The sequence below is a fragment of the Erinaceus europaeus genome, chromosome 7 (assembly GCF_950295315.1).
Source record: "Erinaceus europaeus chromosome 7, mEriEur2.1, whole genome shotgun sequence".
Lineage (NCBI taxonomy): Eukaryota > Metazoa > Chordata > Mammalia > Eulipotyphla > Erinaceidae > Erinaceus > Erinaceus europaeus.
This window is the reverse complement of record NC_080168.1, coordinates 81,096,699-81,114,855: the sequence shown is the minus strand read 5'-3', so window position 1 is coordinate 81,114,855 and position 18,157 is coordinate 81,096,699. Positions and strand designations below refer to the sequence as shown.

Here is an 18,157-nt window from a genome sequence, read left to right as displayed (position 1 = left end):
GAGGGAGGGAGAAGGAGGGAGAGGGAAAGGGAGTAAGAAGGAGTGAGAGGGAGGGAGAGGGAAAGGGAATGAGAGGGAGTGAGAGGGAGTGAGAGGGAGGGGGGAAGAGAGAGAGAAAGAAGTGACACCCCAGGGGTTGGGTGGTGGTGCACTGGGTTAAACACGTATAGTAGAAAACACAGGGAACTGTGCAAGGAGCCCAGTTGGAGCCCTCATCTCTCCACCTGCGTTGGGGTGGGGGAGTCAATTCACAAGTAGTGAAGCAGGTCTGCAGGTGTCTTTCTCTCTTCCTCTCTATCTTCCCCTCCCCTCTGAAACAAAAAAAAAGGGAAAAAAAGAAAAAAAAAAAAAAGGTTACCAGGAGCAGTGGTTTAGTAGTGTAGAAAGAAAAAGTGAAACTTGCAGACCTGCTTCTCTATTTGTGAAGCTTTCACCCTGCAGGTAAGGAATGGGGACTCAAATGGGGTCCTCATGCATGGTAATGTGTGCACTTAATTAAGTGCATCACAGCCTGCCCCCCGCCCCTTGGAAAAATTTATAAATTGAAGCTTTCTTAACCAAATAATTATGAATTTAATTATTCCTGCCTTTAGATGTGTTACAGATGTGAATGCTGTGTCACATGTGTATCACTAATTGACAGAAGGAAAAAACCTCTCTAGTGTTTTGAATTGTGAATAATGAGATGATTGACACCCTGACACTTAACAAAATGCCTCAGATTGTTGATGTGAGTTTATTGGCAATCTAAAGATTGTTGTGTAAAAGCACTGATAATAGAGTGTGTATGAATTTAATTGTCATTAATTTGTCCTAGTAAAAATAAATTCAGTTTAGCCTACTAGAGGGAAAAAACTAAGTAGATTTGAGTTGTTTCTTATAGCAACTGGTCTATGCCTATTTAGCTTCAAGTTTCTAGGCAGTAATAAGGAAAAATATGGGTATCCATTTGATCTTACACATAAGTGAAGACTAGAGAGTTTGGATGACTTTCTGGAAGACCCAAAGATGGTAAAAGGTAGAATTAAAGAAAAAGTCATCTTACATTTCAAGGTATTTTAAGTACTGATGAAAGTAAAGATGATTCTCAACTTCTTTATGAAAAATGGCTATATCAATCCTTCTTATTTTCTTTTATGAGGGTTAGTGATTTATAATACAGTTGCTAACACATGGATAAAATCTCTCATCTCACTATGATAGGTGTCTGCAAAACACTCTTACCAGCAGCCTAAGTCCTCTTCCACCACCATGTACCAGGTCCCCAAAGTACCAATTTTTAGTACTATGGTAATCTGTCTAATAAAGTTAAGTCACAATCCTACAAACACATAGATTATTCATAACAATAAAAATAAGATATAAAATGCACAATTAAGCTCACAAAAGGGCAGTCATATCCTCAGGAGCTAGCAAGGAAAAGAGAAGTACTTAGCATCCCACCCACAGGTAGGGGATTGGGTTGATACTGCTTTATACCCTGGAGGGAAGAAACTGGCTTGAGGGTCTAGAGATGCTACTGTGAGTATGAAATCTTAATTTGTATAACTATCAACCAAGTGAGCTGGTATAGCAATGTTGCTTTCAGATAAAACAGACTAAGGATGAGTTCTACTGTCTGTGCTATTTTCATAGCAAAAGACTCTAAAGCAAACCTGATCTTTAGGTTTGGGACTGACTGGGAGCCTTGGCTCATTCCCTACTTTTCAAAAAAGATTTTATGCTATAGTTATTTGAAGCAGAGCACATTTGAGATTGCAATGAAGATCAGATCAAAGCTGTATTGCATGATATAAAATAGCCAAGTTTATATTTTAGCTATGAGTATAAATGTTTGAGACTATGAAGAGAGGTAACTCGTGAAATGAAAAAAAAAAAAAAAAGCACAGAGAAGATGTCATATAATTCCCTTTCTGAGTTAACCAGGTATAAGATATTTCAAAGAATAAACTTTTGAAAAAAAGGAGGTGATTTAGTGGTGGTACTCATCAGGCCCTGAGTTTGCTCCCTAACACTGCATAAAATGACAGTGGCATTCTGGTTCTGCTTTTGGTAACAAAAAACCACCTATACTGGTTTTAAAACAAGCTTTAAATTTACCTTGAATTTGTAAATCCCCCCACCCCAATATTGTCACCAATGTTATTTCTGGGGCTTGGTACCTACACTACTAATCCATGGCTCCTGCTGGCCACCCCCTCACACCATTTTTTATTAGATAGGACAAAGTGAAACTGAGAGAAGGAAGGGAGAGAGAGGGATAGAGAAAAACATCTGCAGACCTGCTTCACTGCTTATGAAGTGTCCTCCCTGCAGATGGGGAGCAGGGGCTCAAACCTGGGTCTTTGTGCATGGTAATGTGTGTGTTTAACTTGGTGTGCCACCATCTGGCCCCCGAATTTGTGAATTCTTTCCCCTTTGTAGTAAAGAATTTTGCAGAAGGCTATGTGCCTCAATTACAAAGTACAACGTATGTTAGTATCTGCTCTTGACATCATTTTTAAACTATCACTTTGAAAAAGAACTGATAATGTTTATCAAAATATCTCAGAGAGCTCATTTTAAGAAAATGAACCAATCGAAAAGGCTGCAACTGAATGATCTGAGCTTCAGGTTTCCTTTTTTTTTTTTTTTTTTAACATTTATTAATGAGAGAACCAGAGTATCACTCTGGCACAAGTAATGTTAGGGGATCAAACTGGAGACTTCATGCTTCTAAGTCCAGTGTTCTAGTCACTGCACCACTTCCCAGACTGTGAGCTTCAGATTTTTAGTTGAGCAAACAGAAATAAAGTCAGAAACCTTGACTATGAAAGACTTAAAAAGAATGAGTAAGTCGGCCTAAGAGCAATGGAATGACACATGTGTGATACACCAATGTATCACATGTGCCTACACACATGAAGTTCATGCCCATCAATTTATTTTCTTTAGAACAAGCTTTTAGTTTTTAGTTTATCTGTAACTTTTTAGTCTAGAGTCTTTTTTATCTAGGGACTATCTTTTTATTTTATTTCTAGCTAAGGTCAAAATACCAACTCTGAGACATAAATTTTTCCATGCCAAACCACAAGGCAAGCCGAGAAAATAAAAGCCCAAGTTGCATTCTGCAACCTCTAGAAGACTGAATCTGGTTCACTTCACTAACATTCTAGAGAGTCATTTGTGACTTCCTAGTCATAGAATTTCACTATAACGTATCAGCAAAAGTCTGCTCTGTATGTGAAACTATTTAAAAAAAATTTTAATATTTATTTATTTATTCCCTTTTGTTGCCCTTGTTGGGACAGAGAGAAATGGAGAAAGGAGGGAAAGATAGAGAGGGGGAGCAAAAGATAACACACCTGAGACCTGCTTCACTGCCTGTGAAGCAACTCCCCTGCAGGTGGGGAGCCAGGGCTCTAACTGGGATCTTTACTCCAGTCCTTGCGCTTTGCGCCACCTGTGCTTAACCCGCTGCGCTACAGCCTGACTCCCGTGAAACTATTTTTTAAAAAAGTTTATTATCTTTATTTATTTATTGGACAGAGATGGCCATAAATTGAGAAGGAGGTGATAGAGAGGGAGAGAGACATAGAGACACCTGTAGCCCTGCTTCACTACTTGTGAAGCTTTCCCCCTGCAAATAGGGTTGGGGGGCTTGAACTCAGGTTCTTGCATTGTAACATGTGCACTCAACCAAGTGCACCACCACCCAGCCCTTTGTATGTGAACTTGTATAGCAAATGGCAAATTATTACTTTCCCCTCTTTAACTTTCTTATAGTTAAGAAAATCTAGATATTCTGAGACAAATTGTTTCTGCATACTTATTGGGCATTTTAGAGACTTAGTCACAAAACTATTTAGGAAATCTCCAGGAATGTATATGTAAATCACCAAGGTAACTTTTTTCAAAACACATATGCTTAGTTTCTATTCTATATCTAATGAATTAAATATGTGGAAAACTCAAAGGTTAAATAACAATAGTAAGCAAATTTTAAAAAAAAGTTAAGAGGAGGACCTAGTGGGGGCTAAATTATTATGTGGAAAACTGAGAAATGTTATGCATGTATAAATCACTGTATTTTACTGCTGACTGTAAAACATTAACCCCTCAATAAAGAAAAAAAGTTACTCTGATGCAACTACAGCCGTATAAAAACATCTCAATTAAAAATATAGCATCAGGGCGGGGGTAGATAGTATAATGGTTATGCCAAAGTCCCAGGTTCAAGCCCCCGCACCACCATAAGACAGAGCTGAACAGTGCTCTGGTGAAAAAAAAAAAGTAATTTAAAAAACAAACAAAAAATATAGCATCATAAAAAAAAAAGAACAAAGTTAATCTTCCCAGGTCTGAGCTTGATTTTACATGACTCTCAAGCTAGAAAGTTAGTACACTATTTCTTCATGGGTGCTAATAGAAGATATGATGTACTTGGATCAGAGACAAAGGACTTTATTATTCACAGCACAACAAGCAGTATAGGTGCATTATGTTTATGATAGTTCCCTTGCTCACAAATTAAAGGGAGGAAAGCAGATGGATCCATCTAGACTCTTAGGCAGGAAGTAGACTGTGTTTCAGGGGAGAAACACTGAGTTTGGGGAGTCTAAAAATGTTTATCACAAACAGTGAATAAACCTGTTATATGTCCTAGAGTACATTACCTCAACTATCAAAGATTTTTCTGCTTGTTGCACAAGTTTGAGAAGTGACCTAAGCAAAGAACACTTAGTTTTCATTCTTGGAAAAACCAGCAAAAAAAAAATTTTTTTTTCTGGCTGTTGCGAGAACCATGGAAACATGTCTCTCAATACCATCTATATAAAATGAAAAGATGTTGAATTAAATCTGAAAATAAAAACAAATAAAAATGTAGAAACATATTATAATCACATCAGTATGAATATGTGTATATACATATATAACTATATATAGTTTTATATAGAACTGTATTGAATGACATACATATATATATATATATATATATATATATATATATATATTCAATCTGACAACAGGAATGAGGAACTTGAGCATATGGCTAACTTTGGTGCCTGAACAACTCCAATGTTCTCAGAGGCTTTTTCTTTTTTTAAATAAAGGATGAGAGAGATAGGGAGAGAGCAACAGGGAGAAGGAAAGACACCTGGGGGCACTGTTCCGACATTTCTGAAGCTTCCCCTTGCAGTTGGAGACCTGGGGCTTGAACCTGGGTCCTTGTTCATGACAATGTGTGCACTGTAACAGGTGAGTCCTGGTCCCTGATTACAAATGCTTTTTAAATATATAATAAAAATTCACCTGTTTTTTGTCAGTAGATACCTTGGCCATTTCTTTACTGTCTTGTACAGATCCCTGATTTCCCTCTTCCTTTTCCTGATTAAAAACAGACCAAGAAGGAAAGATTAGTATATAGGACATATAAGTAATTCAGTATTGCCTATTTAAAGGCTCATTTTCTTAACTTTGTATCTTTTTGTTTTTCTTGGTGAATTAACTTCCCACTTTTATGAACAACTATACGCTACCAAACTGGAGGACTTGGAAGTGATGGATAAGTTCTCAGAAGCATACAATATAGAAGGAACTAGAAAACATGAATAGATTAATAATAAAAGAAACTGAAATAGTAATCAAAAGTTCCCCCAGCAACAAATGCCCAGGTTTGGACAGTTTCACAAATGAATTCTGTAAGACCTTTAAGGAAGAGGTACTACATAAAATTTAATTTTATTATTTTCTTCCTATTCATTGTCTATTTTTTTTTTCTCCCACGGTTATTGCACTACAAATCCACTGTTCCTGGCAGCCATTTTTTCTCTGTTGTTTTTATTTCTGTTGTTGGATAGGATAGAGAGAAATCAAGAGGAGGGGAAGACAGAGGAGGGGAGAGAAAGACAGACACCTGTAGACCTGTTTCAGCACTTGTGAAACACGCCCCCTACAGGTGGGGAACTGGAGGCTCAAACTCGGATCCTTCTGTAGGTCCTTGTGCTATTTTTTTTCTTTTTTCTTTTCTTTTATTTATTTATTCCCTTTTGTTGCCCTTGTTTTATTGTTGTAGTCGTCATTGTTGGATAGGACAGAAAGAAATGGAGAGAGGAGGGGAAGACAGAGAGGAGGAGAGAAAGATAGACACCTGCAGACCTGTTTCACCGCCGGTGAAGCAACTCCCCTGCAGGTGGGGAGCCGGGGTTCGAACCGGGATCCTTATGCCGGTCCTTGTGCTTTGCGCCACCCGCGCTTAACCCGCTGCGCTACAGCCCGACTCCCTTTGTGCTATTTTTTTAAAAAACATTTTTATTATTTATTTTCCCTTTTGTCGCCCTTGTTGTTTTATTGCTGTTGTAGTTATTACTGATGTTGTTGTTGGATGGGACAGAAAGAAATGGAGAAAGGAGGGGAAGACAGAGCTGGGGAGAGAAAGACACCTTCAGACCTGCTTCACCACCTGTGAAGCAACTCCCCTGTAAGTGGGGATCTAGGGGCTCAAACCGGAATCCTTCCACGGTCCTTGCGCTTTGCGCCACGTGGCTAAACCCGCTGCGCTACCACCGGATCCCTGCTTGTGCTATTTTTTTTAAAAAAAAGATAGAGAAACAGAGAGAAAATGAAAGAAACCACAGTACCAATGTTTCCTTCAATGCTGTGGGGGTGAGACTCAAGCTGGGTCTGGCACGTGACAAAGCAGCACACTATCAAAGTGAGGTATTTACTTACTCATCAGTGCATTGTCTTAATCCTTAAGCTACATTGTTTATGTTTTGAGTAAGGTGAAGTTTTTTAGCATAGAATAAGGTTCTAGAGGGTTTACAATGGGAGGAGTTGGGAGAAAAAAAAAGAGGGAGCAATGCTGTTATTCTTAGTTCTTATCAAAGTAACTTAGATAAGCTTTACTTAGCTAAAATGAAAAACTATAAACTATTCGGAGCGATGATTATTTCAAAATTAAAGCCATTTTCAACAGTATCCAATTTCTATTCTAAAATTTTTGTTTTTCTTCTCTGGAAGCTTCTTTCCTGCTCACTTATCTAGTTTGAATCTAAGTTCTTAAAAAATTATTATTCTCTGTATTAAATGTATATCATTAAACATTCTTCAAGGAGTAGCCTGAAGTGTAAATATTTGACAACATAGACCTTAGCTAGCTAGCAGTTATATTCTGAGGCATGTGTAAGTTCATGCTACACACTAGAGCTGACAAAAATTACAATAGAAATACTTACTAATAAGGAAACAAAGTGTTATGCAATCATTAATAAACTACACATACAGTATACATACTAACTCATTTCTCATGAAAGCTCCATGTAGAATATATTAGTAACATTTTTTTTCAGGGAGATAAGCATTTATTAGAAGAAAGTAAGGACAGAAAAGGATAAGAAAGCACAAGCTATATAGGCATGTATATCCTTGAGAGACAAAGGCTCAATAGTAAATTTTTCAAAAAATATATTCTTTACATGTTTATTTACTGGGCTAGGGAAACAGCATAATGGTTATGCAAAAGTCTTTCAAGCCTGAAGCTCTATGGTTCCAGGTTCAATCCCCACCCAGCATCACCATAAGCCAGAACTGAGCAGTGTTCTGGTCTAAAAATTTTTTTAAAAAATTATTTATTTTGGATAAAGACAGAGATATTGAAGGGAAGGGGGATACTGAAAGGGAGAGAGACACTTGCAACACTGCTTCACCACTCATGAAGCTTTCTCCCTGCAGGTGGAGACCAGGGGCTTGAACCAGGGTACTTGTGCTCTACTGTATGCACTCAACCAAGTACACTACCACCCAGCTCCTAGTAACAATTATTATTTTTTACAGATGAAGAATTTGATATAGAGAGGTAAAGTAATTTATCCAACTTACACACTAACAGAAGCAAAGATGTATTTTAACCTAAGCAGGCAAACCACAAAAACCAATAACTACTCTTCTGTTCTTCTCCAATGTTTATAGTAGCTTAACAGCATGAGCATTTCCTTGTATTAAGTAGAGTAGGCAGAATGCAGAATTAAACCCCAAGCAAGAAATAAAATAGAGGAAAAAAGATAAAGAAACAGACAAAAGTGGCCTTGCATTTAGCTAGAGCAAAGGATTTGGAAGCATGAGGCCCTGAATTTGATCCCCAGTGTGGGAGTATGTGAAAGCATGGTAGAGCATAGGGAAACTCCCCCATCCTTGAGATGGAGGTCTGAAAAGACACCCCACCTGTCAGTCTCTCCCTTTCCAGGATAGAGCTTGGAGCGAAACACTTTTCTGACTCAGTTTCCCCTTGTCAGTCTCCCAGGCTTCACAGAGGTCTGCAACCTCTCACACTTAACTCATTCCCCTGCTGCAGACCAAATGGTTGCCTGCTTGAAAGTTCACTTAAAGTTTACTATGTTCACTATAAGTTTACCATCTTTTGATCACATACAAAGTATACTTCATTACAATGCCTTGCCAGTAACTTAACAGTGAGACCCCCACACCTCACTTTCTGGATTCTTTGATCACCACGATTTACATCAAACTCTGCCCTTCTCTGCTTTATCTCACTCTTTTGCTTTAACCATCAAGTTTTTCTTAATACCTTTAGATAATTAACATCTCTTGCTTCATGGAAACTAATTGCCTTGAACTTTTGGTATCTCATCAATTCTCTTCATTCTTAGCCCTCCCCACCATAGGGGTACTGACCTTTTGAAAACCTGTGATTACTGACATATGTAAAAAATGTTCTTTGATCCACTTTGCTATATAAGCTTTGTCCTCCTCTGAATAAATTGGAAGTTCATACCTGAATTTCTCCTGGCTGGTTCCTTCTGCATCACGTGATCACTAGAATCGATGACAGGAAAACCAGTGGCCTATCTCTGTTGTGAGAAGCCACCCACGTGAGCACCAGCACCCCAGCACTACATATACCAGAGTGATGCTTTGATTCTCCCTTACAGATAAACAAATATATCTTTTTTAAAATATTTGTGGTCCAGGAGATGGTGCAGTGGATAAGGCACTAAACTCTCAAGCATGAGGTCATGGGCACAATTCCCAGCAGTACATGTACCAGAATGGTATCTGGTTCTTTCTCTCCTCCTATAATTCTCATTAATAAATAAATAAAATCTTTAAATTTTAAAAAAGATGTTTATTAATGAGAAATTAATAATTAATACAATATTAATTTAAAAAAATATTTTATTTATTAATAAGAAAGACAGAAGGAGAGAGAGAAAGAACCAGACATCACTCTGGTACATGTGATGCTGGGGATTGAACTCAGAACCTCATGCTTGAGAACCAATGCCTTGTCCACTGCACCACCTCCCAGACCACTTAAAAAAAAATTTTTTTTTTTTAAAGAAACAGACATATATGTCAGTGGCAGTCAAGGGAGTGGTTCAGTGGTTAGAACATATTACTTGTATTCCTTGGGTTCAATCCCAGGCATTCAATATAGTGGAGCTGTGCTGTTTTCTCCTTCAAATAATATTCTTCAAAACAAAACAAAACAAAACAAAACAAAACCTCTGTAGGAACTGTGATGAATTTATTTCTCTTTATTTTGTAAATAATTAACATACTACTTTGGTATTAAGAAATAGTTCTTGAAAGATAATAAATCATTAAGGGCCAAAAGTATTATTTCCAATACAATTATATGTCACATTGCATTGAGAGTTACTGAAGTTTATAAAGTAAAATCGTAATAAAGAATTTAAGTGAAGCAAACTTATAACTTTAGTTTACAGAACATTTTTCTTCTTCCAATAGAAAAAAAAATCTTAATCCTATAAATATCATGTGTAATCATTAGTAGAAATTTCAATTTATTTTTACTATTTTAAATTTTATTTAAAAACATATATATAAATAAGCTGAAGCAATGCTCAATTCTGGCTTATGGTGGTGCTGGGGATTGAACCTGGAACTTCAAAGCCTCAAGGATGAAAGTCTTGCAGAACCATTACGCTGTCTCCTCATTCCATTTTATCTAACTTAATGTGTCTAAAAAGGAAATTTCAGAGCAGCATATGCTCTTGGTGTGTATACTACAAGATTAAGGCTTGCTATTTGAAAAAGCTTCTGAGGAACAGAGTTAGCTCATTTCCAGATGGGCCTTCTCATGCACTAGGCTCTGGGTTTAAGCTCATTACCATACAAGCAGGCCCTGAACAGCACCTGGTGAGCTCTGTGCATGGTGATACACGGTGAGTGTGTCTATATTTGTCTGTCTTTCTCTACCCTCTAGAACAGAAAATTGGGCCAAAAGGTTCTCAGTTCATTCTCTGTAACAGCATAATAAACAAGAAAACAATAAGCTATATCAAAAATATTACTGAGTCTCTAAAAATTGCAGCCTGTTACTCTTATTTCTTTTTGTTGTTGTTTGTTGGATCTGTTTTCGGTGTTGTCAGAGCCTGGAGTATGTGTGATTTCAGCTTTGGGCTAACTTTTTCATTCAGATGGAGACAGACCGACAGACAGTGTGAAGCACAACACCACCAGTGCTTTTCCCAGTGCCCTGGCAGCCTCCCCATGTGGTGTTAGGCCATGGCAGGCAGTTACCTGGTGAGTCATTTTCTGACTCTTATCTGATTTTTTTTTTCCCTCCAGGGTTATTGCTGGACTCGGTGCCTGCACCATGAATCCACCACTCCTGGAGGCCATTCCCCCCCCACTTTTGTTGCCCTTGTTGTTGTAGCCTCGTTGTGGTTATTATTATTGCCATTGTTGATGTTGTTCGTTGTTGGATAGGACAGAGAGAAATGGAGAGAGGAGGGGAAGACAGAGGGGGAGAGAAAGACAGACACCTGTAGACCTGCTTCACCTCCTGTGAAGAGACTCCCCTGCAGGTGGGGAGCTGGGGGCTCGAACCCGGATCCTTACGCCGGTCCCTGCGCTTTGTGCCACATGCGCTTAACCCACTGCGCTACCGCCCGACCCCCTCTTATCTGATTTAAGTTGAAATAAAGTTGACATATAATATAAATTTAAGGAGTATAATGTGACATTTATATATTGTAATATGATTTCTACTACAGCAATAATTAGCAACTCTATTGCACCAATTATATTCCTTTTTAGTAACTGAAACAATTATTGCACCAATTATATTCCTTTTTAGTAATTGAAACAATTAACTTCTAGTCTCTTTTGCAAGTTTGCTGATTATTTTGTTTCCTACATGCACTGTGCACATCTGTGTGTGTGTGTGTAGGGGGGTGCTGGGGTCTCGCCGGGTGCAATTTTACTACTCCTGGACCTACTTATTTGAATAGAGACAGAAACCACAGCAGGCCAGGAAGATAGCATAGAAAAAGTGTGCCAGAATTGCATGGTCCAAGATTCACCCCCTGGAACCACTATATGTCAAAGCTGAGCAGTGTTCTGGTCTGTTTTTCTCATGAACATAAATAAATCCTTTTTTAAAAAAATTTTTTCTTAATCAGCTCATTGCTCAGTTGTGGCTTATGTTGGTGCAGAGGATTGAATCCAGGACTTTGGAGCCCTAGGAATGAGTCAATAAGTCGGACCACTAAAATAAAAACTGCTCTGCAAAAGAGAATGCCAAGGATGAGAAGTGACAGAGTGGGTGAAAAAGATTTGTAAAAGACACATGATAAAACATTGTTATCCAAAACATACAAAGAACTCTTAAAATGCAACATAAAGAAAACAAACAACCAGATTAAAAATAGACCAGGGTCAGCAAAACAGTTCATCTGGATATTATGTCTATTTTGCCATGCATATGACCCACCCCATAGGAGGAAGCATCAGTGTTGTGATCTCTCTCTCTCTCTCTCTTTGCAACCAGGGTTACTGCTGGGGTTCCATGTCCACACAATCCCTCTGCTCCTGAAGGACTTTTATTTATTTATCTTTTCAGGTAGAGGATGAAAGTCAGGGAGAGGAGAAATACCATAGCACTGCTCCAATGCTTGCAAAGCCTCCCTCATGCAGGTGTTCCTGTGTGGTGACTGGGCATTCATATCTGGGTGTTCATGCATGGTAAAGTGTGCACTCCACTGGGCACGCTATCTGCTGGCCCCCCATTTACTTTCTATTTGAGAAAGTCAATCCCTGATGACAAAAACAAACAAACAAACATAAAACAGCATACTAACAAAACACCTCACCATAGAAAATATGCATAAACTTATGAAAGTATCGTTCTTACCCTTTGTCATCAGGAAAGTATAAATAAGAACAATGAGATATCACACTTACTTACATCTACATACTTGAAAGAATGGTCAAAGTTGATTACACCAGAATGGAAAATGGGAACAGTCACTTTGGAAGACAGTCTGCAGTCTGGCAATTTTTTTGGAAACTAAACATACTCTCACTATATAATCCACTCAATCATATTTTAGGTATTTATTAAAATGGCTTGAAATTTACATCCACACAAAAATCTGCATAAGTATGTTCATATCAACTTCACTCATAATTGTTATAACTTGGAAGCAAGCAGATATCCTTTAGTAGGTGAATGGTAAATAAATTTAGATGCATCTAGACAATGAACCCTTATTCAGTACTACAATTGGGAAGATAGCATAATGATCATGAGAATATTCACTGTGAAGGAGCTGATAAAAATGAAATTTCCCTTCACTTTATCTTGCGACTCCCTCCACTTAACATCACCTTGTCCTTCTTTTTGTCTCTATAAAAGAATCCCCAAATTTGGTGCTCCTCAGGACATTATTTGGGTTCTTAAATAAGAGGACTGTATTTCTTTTTTTTATGTTCAGCACATCTTTTTAAAATCTTTTTATTTTATTCCCTTTTGTTGCCCTTATTGTTTTATTGTTGTAGTTATTATTGATGTCATCGTTGCTGGATAGGACAGAGAGAAATGGAGAGAGGAGGGAAAGACAGAGAGGGGCAGAGAAAGATAGACACCTGCACACCTGCTTCACTGCCTGTGAAGCGACTCCCCTGCATGTGGGGAGCCATGGGCTCGAACTGGTATCCTTACGCTGGCCCTTGCGCTTTGCATCACCTGCGCTTAACCTGCTGTGCTACCGCCCCACTCCCTGTTCAACACATTTTAATACTAAGTAAAAGAAGCCAGCCTGAAAAGGTTACTTAATGGACAATTCCAACATGACATTCCAGGAAAGACAAAACTCTGGAGATAATGTAAAGACTGCCAGAAGGTGGGTTGGGAAAGGATGAATAAGTGGAACACAGAATTTGCAGGATAATGAAAATAGTTAATGATGCCATATCACTGCATACATGTCATACATTTTTCCAAACCCAGGTGTAATGTAAATTTTAGTCTATGGCTGGTCATGATGAGTAGCTGTAGGTTCACCAGTTGTAACAAAGGCAAAATTCTGGGAGGGATGTAGATACTGGAGGAGATAACCTTGGGGATGGTGAGATGGAAGGAAATGGAAAATCTCTGTACTTTCTCCCTTTGCTGTAAACCTACAAGAATTCTAAACAATTAAGTTTTTTTTTAATTTTTTTAAACTGGGGAGTCGGGCGGTAGCCCAGCGGGTTAAGCGCAGGTGACACAAAGTACAAGGACCGGCATAAGGATCCCGGTCAGAGCCCCGGCTCCCCACCTGCAGGGGAGTCACTTCACAGGAGGTGAAGCAGGTCTGCAGGTGTCTGTCTTTCTCTCCCCCTCTGTCTTCCCTTCCTCTCTCCATTTCTCTCTGTCCTATCCAACAACAATGACAACAATAAAAACAATAAAAACTATAACAACGACAAAACAACCAGGGCAACAAAAGGGGAAAAAATAGCCTCCAGGCGCAGTGGATTCATGGTGTAGGCAATGAGCCCCAGAAATAACCCTGGAGGCAAAAAAAAAAAAATAGTGAACTCCTTTCATAAGTTTTTCAGTGCAACTCTGATATTTATATGATAACATTTCAACTCCCTTGTGAGGGACACAGTCTTTTTGATTTAACTCTTATCTACCTTTCCAATATTATCTCTTAGTCTCTCCCACCCATATAACTTCACCCTCTGACATGAGGACTATTTAAGTTCTTTTCCTCCATACTTTTCCATATGGAGTCTCTTAGGTTGGCAAATACTTGTGCATTCTTCATATCTCAAGGCAAAGCAACCTCCTCTATGAATTCTTCCTTCAGAAGAATTTTGCTCTCAGTCTTAGTAACATCAGTTTATACTTTCTACTTGACTCTACCACTTAATTTTGTCTTGTTTGAATACCTAGTTTCTCTCCCCACTTAAAAATAAGGACTGAGGCCAGGCAGTAGTGCCCCTGGTAGAGTGCTCAATTTACTATGCTCAAGGACCCTGGTTCAAATACTTGGTCCCCATGTGCAGGATAAGGAAAGTTTCATGAGAAGAGGAGCAGTGCTGTAGGTATTTCCCCTTCTTTCTCTATTTTTCCCTGTCTTTCAGTCTCTATAAAAAAAAAAAAAAAGAGAAAGGGAAAAAAAGAGAGAAAATACCACTGGGAATGGTAGAGTAATCTTGCAAGGATTACTGGGTGGCAGCAAGTAAGGAAAGAAGGAAGAAAGGAGCAAAGGAAGATATTTCTTTTTGTGTTTCCAGTGCCAAGTACACAACCACATCTATAGTAATGCAGACATTAAAAATGAAAACGAGCAGTCCAGAAATTGGAGCACTGAGTGAATATTGCATTGGACTTAAAAGCATGAGGTCTTGAGTTCAATCCCCAGCATCAGATATGCCCAAGTGATCCTCTGGTTCTCCCTCTCTTTTCTTCTTTCTCATTACTAAAAGAATAAGTATTTTTTAAAAAAATGAATAGAAAAAGAAGATAATCATATATAGCCTGAGTTCTGCAGGAATTTAAGAAATTATAAAACATTTTCTGTAGAAAATTTGAGGCAACCTCTTTGCAGAATCATTAGCAGGTTGACAGTTTTAGTAAGAATATGCAGTAAGAGGAGGAAAATCTTATGTACTTATTGAACTTTTGCTTCCAGGCTTATTGCTAGGGCTTGGTGCCTATTTGATTCTGGGAGCCTTTTTATTGTATTTTATTTTATTAACAAGAGGTGGGGGAATAAGAGAGGAAAGACTAAAAGAAAAAAAAAAAAAAGAACACCAGAGCATCACTCTGGCACATAAGATGCTAGGGATCAATCCACTGTGCCACCTCCTGGGCCTCATGGGTGACTTTCCTTTGACAGAGGATGAGAAACAGAAAGAGATGGTGTGGGGGTGGGGAAGACAGCCAGGGAGAGACACCTCCAACTCTGCTCTACTACTCATGAATTTTCCCCTGTGCAGGTGGGTTCCAGGGGCTTGAACCTGAGTCACTGTACACAGTAACTTGTATACTGTACCCAGCTGAACTGTCCAGCCCCATAAATCTTATATTTAAAAAAATGTTAAAAACTGGTGTTCTGTGAATGGTGAGAATTCGTGGGTAATTTCACCCTTTTTAAATATGTCTTGAATATAACTAATACTTCAGCCAGAGAAACTGCTCAGATGTAGCACTTTTGACTTCCAAGCCTGAGGTTCTCCGTTCAATCCCTGGTATATTACCACAGTGTACTCTGGCTTCTTTCTCTTTCTCTCTCCCTCCCCTCCCTCTTTCCCTCTTTCTTTATATCATCATAAATAAAATATTAAAAAAAATCTTAACACTACTTTCCATGATGATGATGATCATATACTAAACTTGGAAATCTTTAAGATAAGATTGAGAACCTAGCAACATGTCACTCCAAGCACAGAGGAAAGCAATGAGAATGTAGCAAATTCCTATTTCAAATGCAGAAGAAAAGTTGTGGAATGTATATATTTCATAAACACTGTTTATTAATTATTATTTGTACTAAATTTGTTTGATAAGTCTCTTTTGAGATCCAAAAAATAGACTACTTACAGGAACAAGAAACAAACTAGCATTCAGATTACATGTTAAAACACTAAACGTTAAGAAGGAAGTGAGGTATGGTTCCTATCTTCAAGCATTTTACAGTTCATTTGCACAGGGAAAAACTCCCTATGAAATGATAAATTGTATGGTGTAGGTAATTATCTAACAGGCCAAACCAACATACAAGTATCATTAAAACACAGTAGTGGCAGAGTTTGAGAGGACAACTATGTTTAGATCAGAAAGAAAAGTTATTACAGCAATAAAATACAAGTAACACACTAAACTTTAAAAGCATTATTACAAATTTTATGCTTGCTTTTAAGTGTAATAGAAATAGAGGCATAAAACAACTTTTTTTTTCCTTCCTTTTTTTGTCATCACCAGGGTTTCACTTCTCTGGACAGACTTTTTCATATAGAAACAGAGGCTAAGAGAGAGTAGGGCGGTAGCCCAGCGGGTTAAGCGCAAGTGGTACAAAGCACAAGGAACTGGCCTAAGGATCCCGGTTCCAGCCCTTGGCCCCCACCTGCAGGGGAGTCGCTTCAGAGGCGGTGAAGCAGGTCCGCAGGTGTCTATCTTTCCCCCTCTCTGTCTTCCCCTCCTCTCTCCATTTCTCTTTGTCCTATCCTACAACAACAACATCAGTAACAACAACAATAATAACTACAGCAATAAAACAACAAGGGCAACAAAAGGGAATAAATAAATAAATATTTTTAAAAAGAAACAGAGGCTAAGAGACAGAGTGAAAGACACCACAGCATCAATGCTTCTTCTAATAAGATGCTGGGGGAACTCAAACCTGGGTCACTGCCCTTAACAAAGCAAGTACACTATGTGGACTATTCTCTTGCCTTATCTATTTCTCATCTAACAGGAAAAGCTATCTAAGGAAATGTTATACCTGAGAGTTTTTTCTTTGGGCTTCTACTGCTGGGAAAAGTTCCATCCATAGGCTGAGCAGAGTGAAAAGGTTGACTTTAGAAAGCCTAGGTATTTGACCTAAAAAAGAGAAGGCAAACATTTGAAATTTTTACTAACTATGAAGATAAGCAGTAAGCTAAAGTGGTCCGGGAGCTTGAGGTTCTGAGTTCGATCCCCTGCAGCACATGTACCAGAGTGATGTCAGTCATGTTTTTTAAAAAGAAAATTACTTATTTACACACACACACACACACACACACACACACACACACACACACACACACACACTCACACACAAAGTAAGTAAGCTAAAGGCCACTTGGGTGCTGCAGTCGAAGCTGAGTTGCTTTGGCACGAGGTAGAGGAAAAAGGATTAGAGAATCAGAGTACTTTTTTGCAAGAATCTATTTTCAACTTCATTTAATGGCAAGTCCTCCCCGGTACTTTTCAAAGTTGGAGCCTCTCTCAAAGTTGGGGCGGATGGAGGGACGGAGGCACGACAAATCTAAGGGAAAGATACAGTAAGAGTTAGGAAAAGTATTTATAGCCGATGTCATCATAGAGTAAGCGTTTCTTTCCACTGTGAAGACATGTTGCCATAAGGGCAATGGCTAAAAAACAATTTATAAAAACACACTGACTCCTGAGGGTAAAGTGGTTGAAATATAGGAAAGTAACGCTCGAGATTTTGAAATCAAGTCAAAAGCAAGGTTTGGTGGTGGTGGTGGTGGCGGGGGTTGTGTGGGGTTGACTTTCAAGCTTGTCAACCCCCGAGGCCTTACATTTAGGTCTCAGGAAAAGTAAAGAGGAACAGTGTGCAGGAGGAACGGTGCAGCCGGGGCAGCTGGGCTCAGTGACCCAGGAAGGGCGGGAAGGAGTCGTCCTGGAGCGGAGCTGAGAGCAGGGCGGGAGGGACCAGCTCGGGCAGGAGAGATGCAGGCAGAGAAAACGGCCGCGGCGCGGGGAACAGGTCCAGGGCACTCACCGGTCATGCTGCCAGTCTGGGTACTGACTGACCGCTCGGCCCGCGCGCTCTCCAGATTTTGCATTTGCCCTGCTTCTTTCATCCCAAACCTAGTGGCCTCAGCAGAACCGGAAACGTCGGGCTGACAGACATGATCAGGGCCCCAACGACTCCACCCCCGCCACCTCCCGGCAACCGCCAGCTCGGCGCAACGAGATGACGTCGATGGGAGGGCGCCCTCTGGTGGGCTCCTCCAAGATGTCGTCATGAGGCGTGGACGTTGTGGCGCGAGCTGCCAGGAGGGTAATAACATGTTGAAGGCGAGGAGATGTGTGAGAAGTTTCTCGAGGCCTGTATTTAGCTGTTTTTGTCTTTTTTTTTTTTTTTCCCTCCAAGTAAGGTCACTTGAGGATGACTTGTCTTGAAGA

General features: G+C 39.2%; 1 protein-coding gene and 1 pseudogene across 4 annotated transcripts in view; one reads left to right on the top strand and one right to left on the bottom strand.

Moving 5' to 3' along the window:
• The window catches only part of CDADC1 (cytidine and dCMP deaminase domain containing 1), a 46,832-nt gene extending 28,892 nt beyond the window's left edge, over positions 1 to 17,940 (bottom strand). For 2 of the 4 annotated variants that reach the window (XM_060194847.1, XM_060194850.1), the window contains exons 1-2: positions 17,751 to 17,940; positions 16,746 to 16,843 (exon numbers count right to left, since the gene is read on the bottom strand). In XM_060194847.1, coding sequence (XP_060050830.1) covers positions 16,746 to 16,843; positions 17,751 to 17,832 — 180 coding nt within the window. In that variant the 5' untranslated portion in view covers positions 17,833 to 17,940. Of the gene's footprint in view, positions 1 to 5,292; positions 5,368 to 16,745; positions 16,844 to 17,750 lie in introns of all 4 variants that reach the window. The other 2 variants (XM_060194851.1, XM_060194849.1) reach the window with 2 other exon arrangements.
• Positions 583 to 697, top strand: LOC132539699 (small nucleolar RNA SNORA17; annotated as a pseudogene).
• Positions 17,941 to 18,157: the final 217 nt, after the last annotated feature.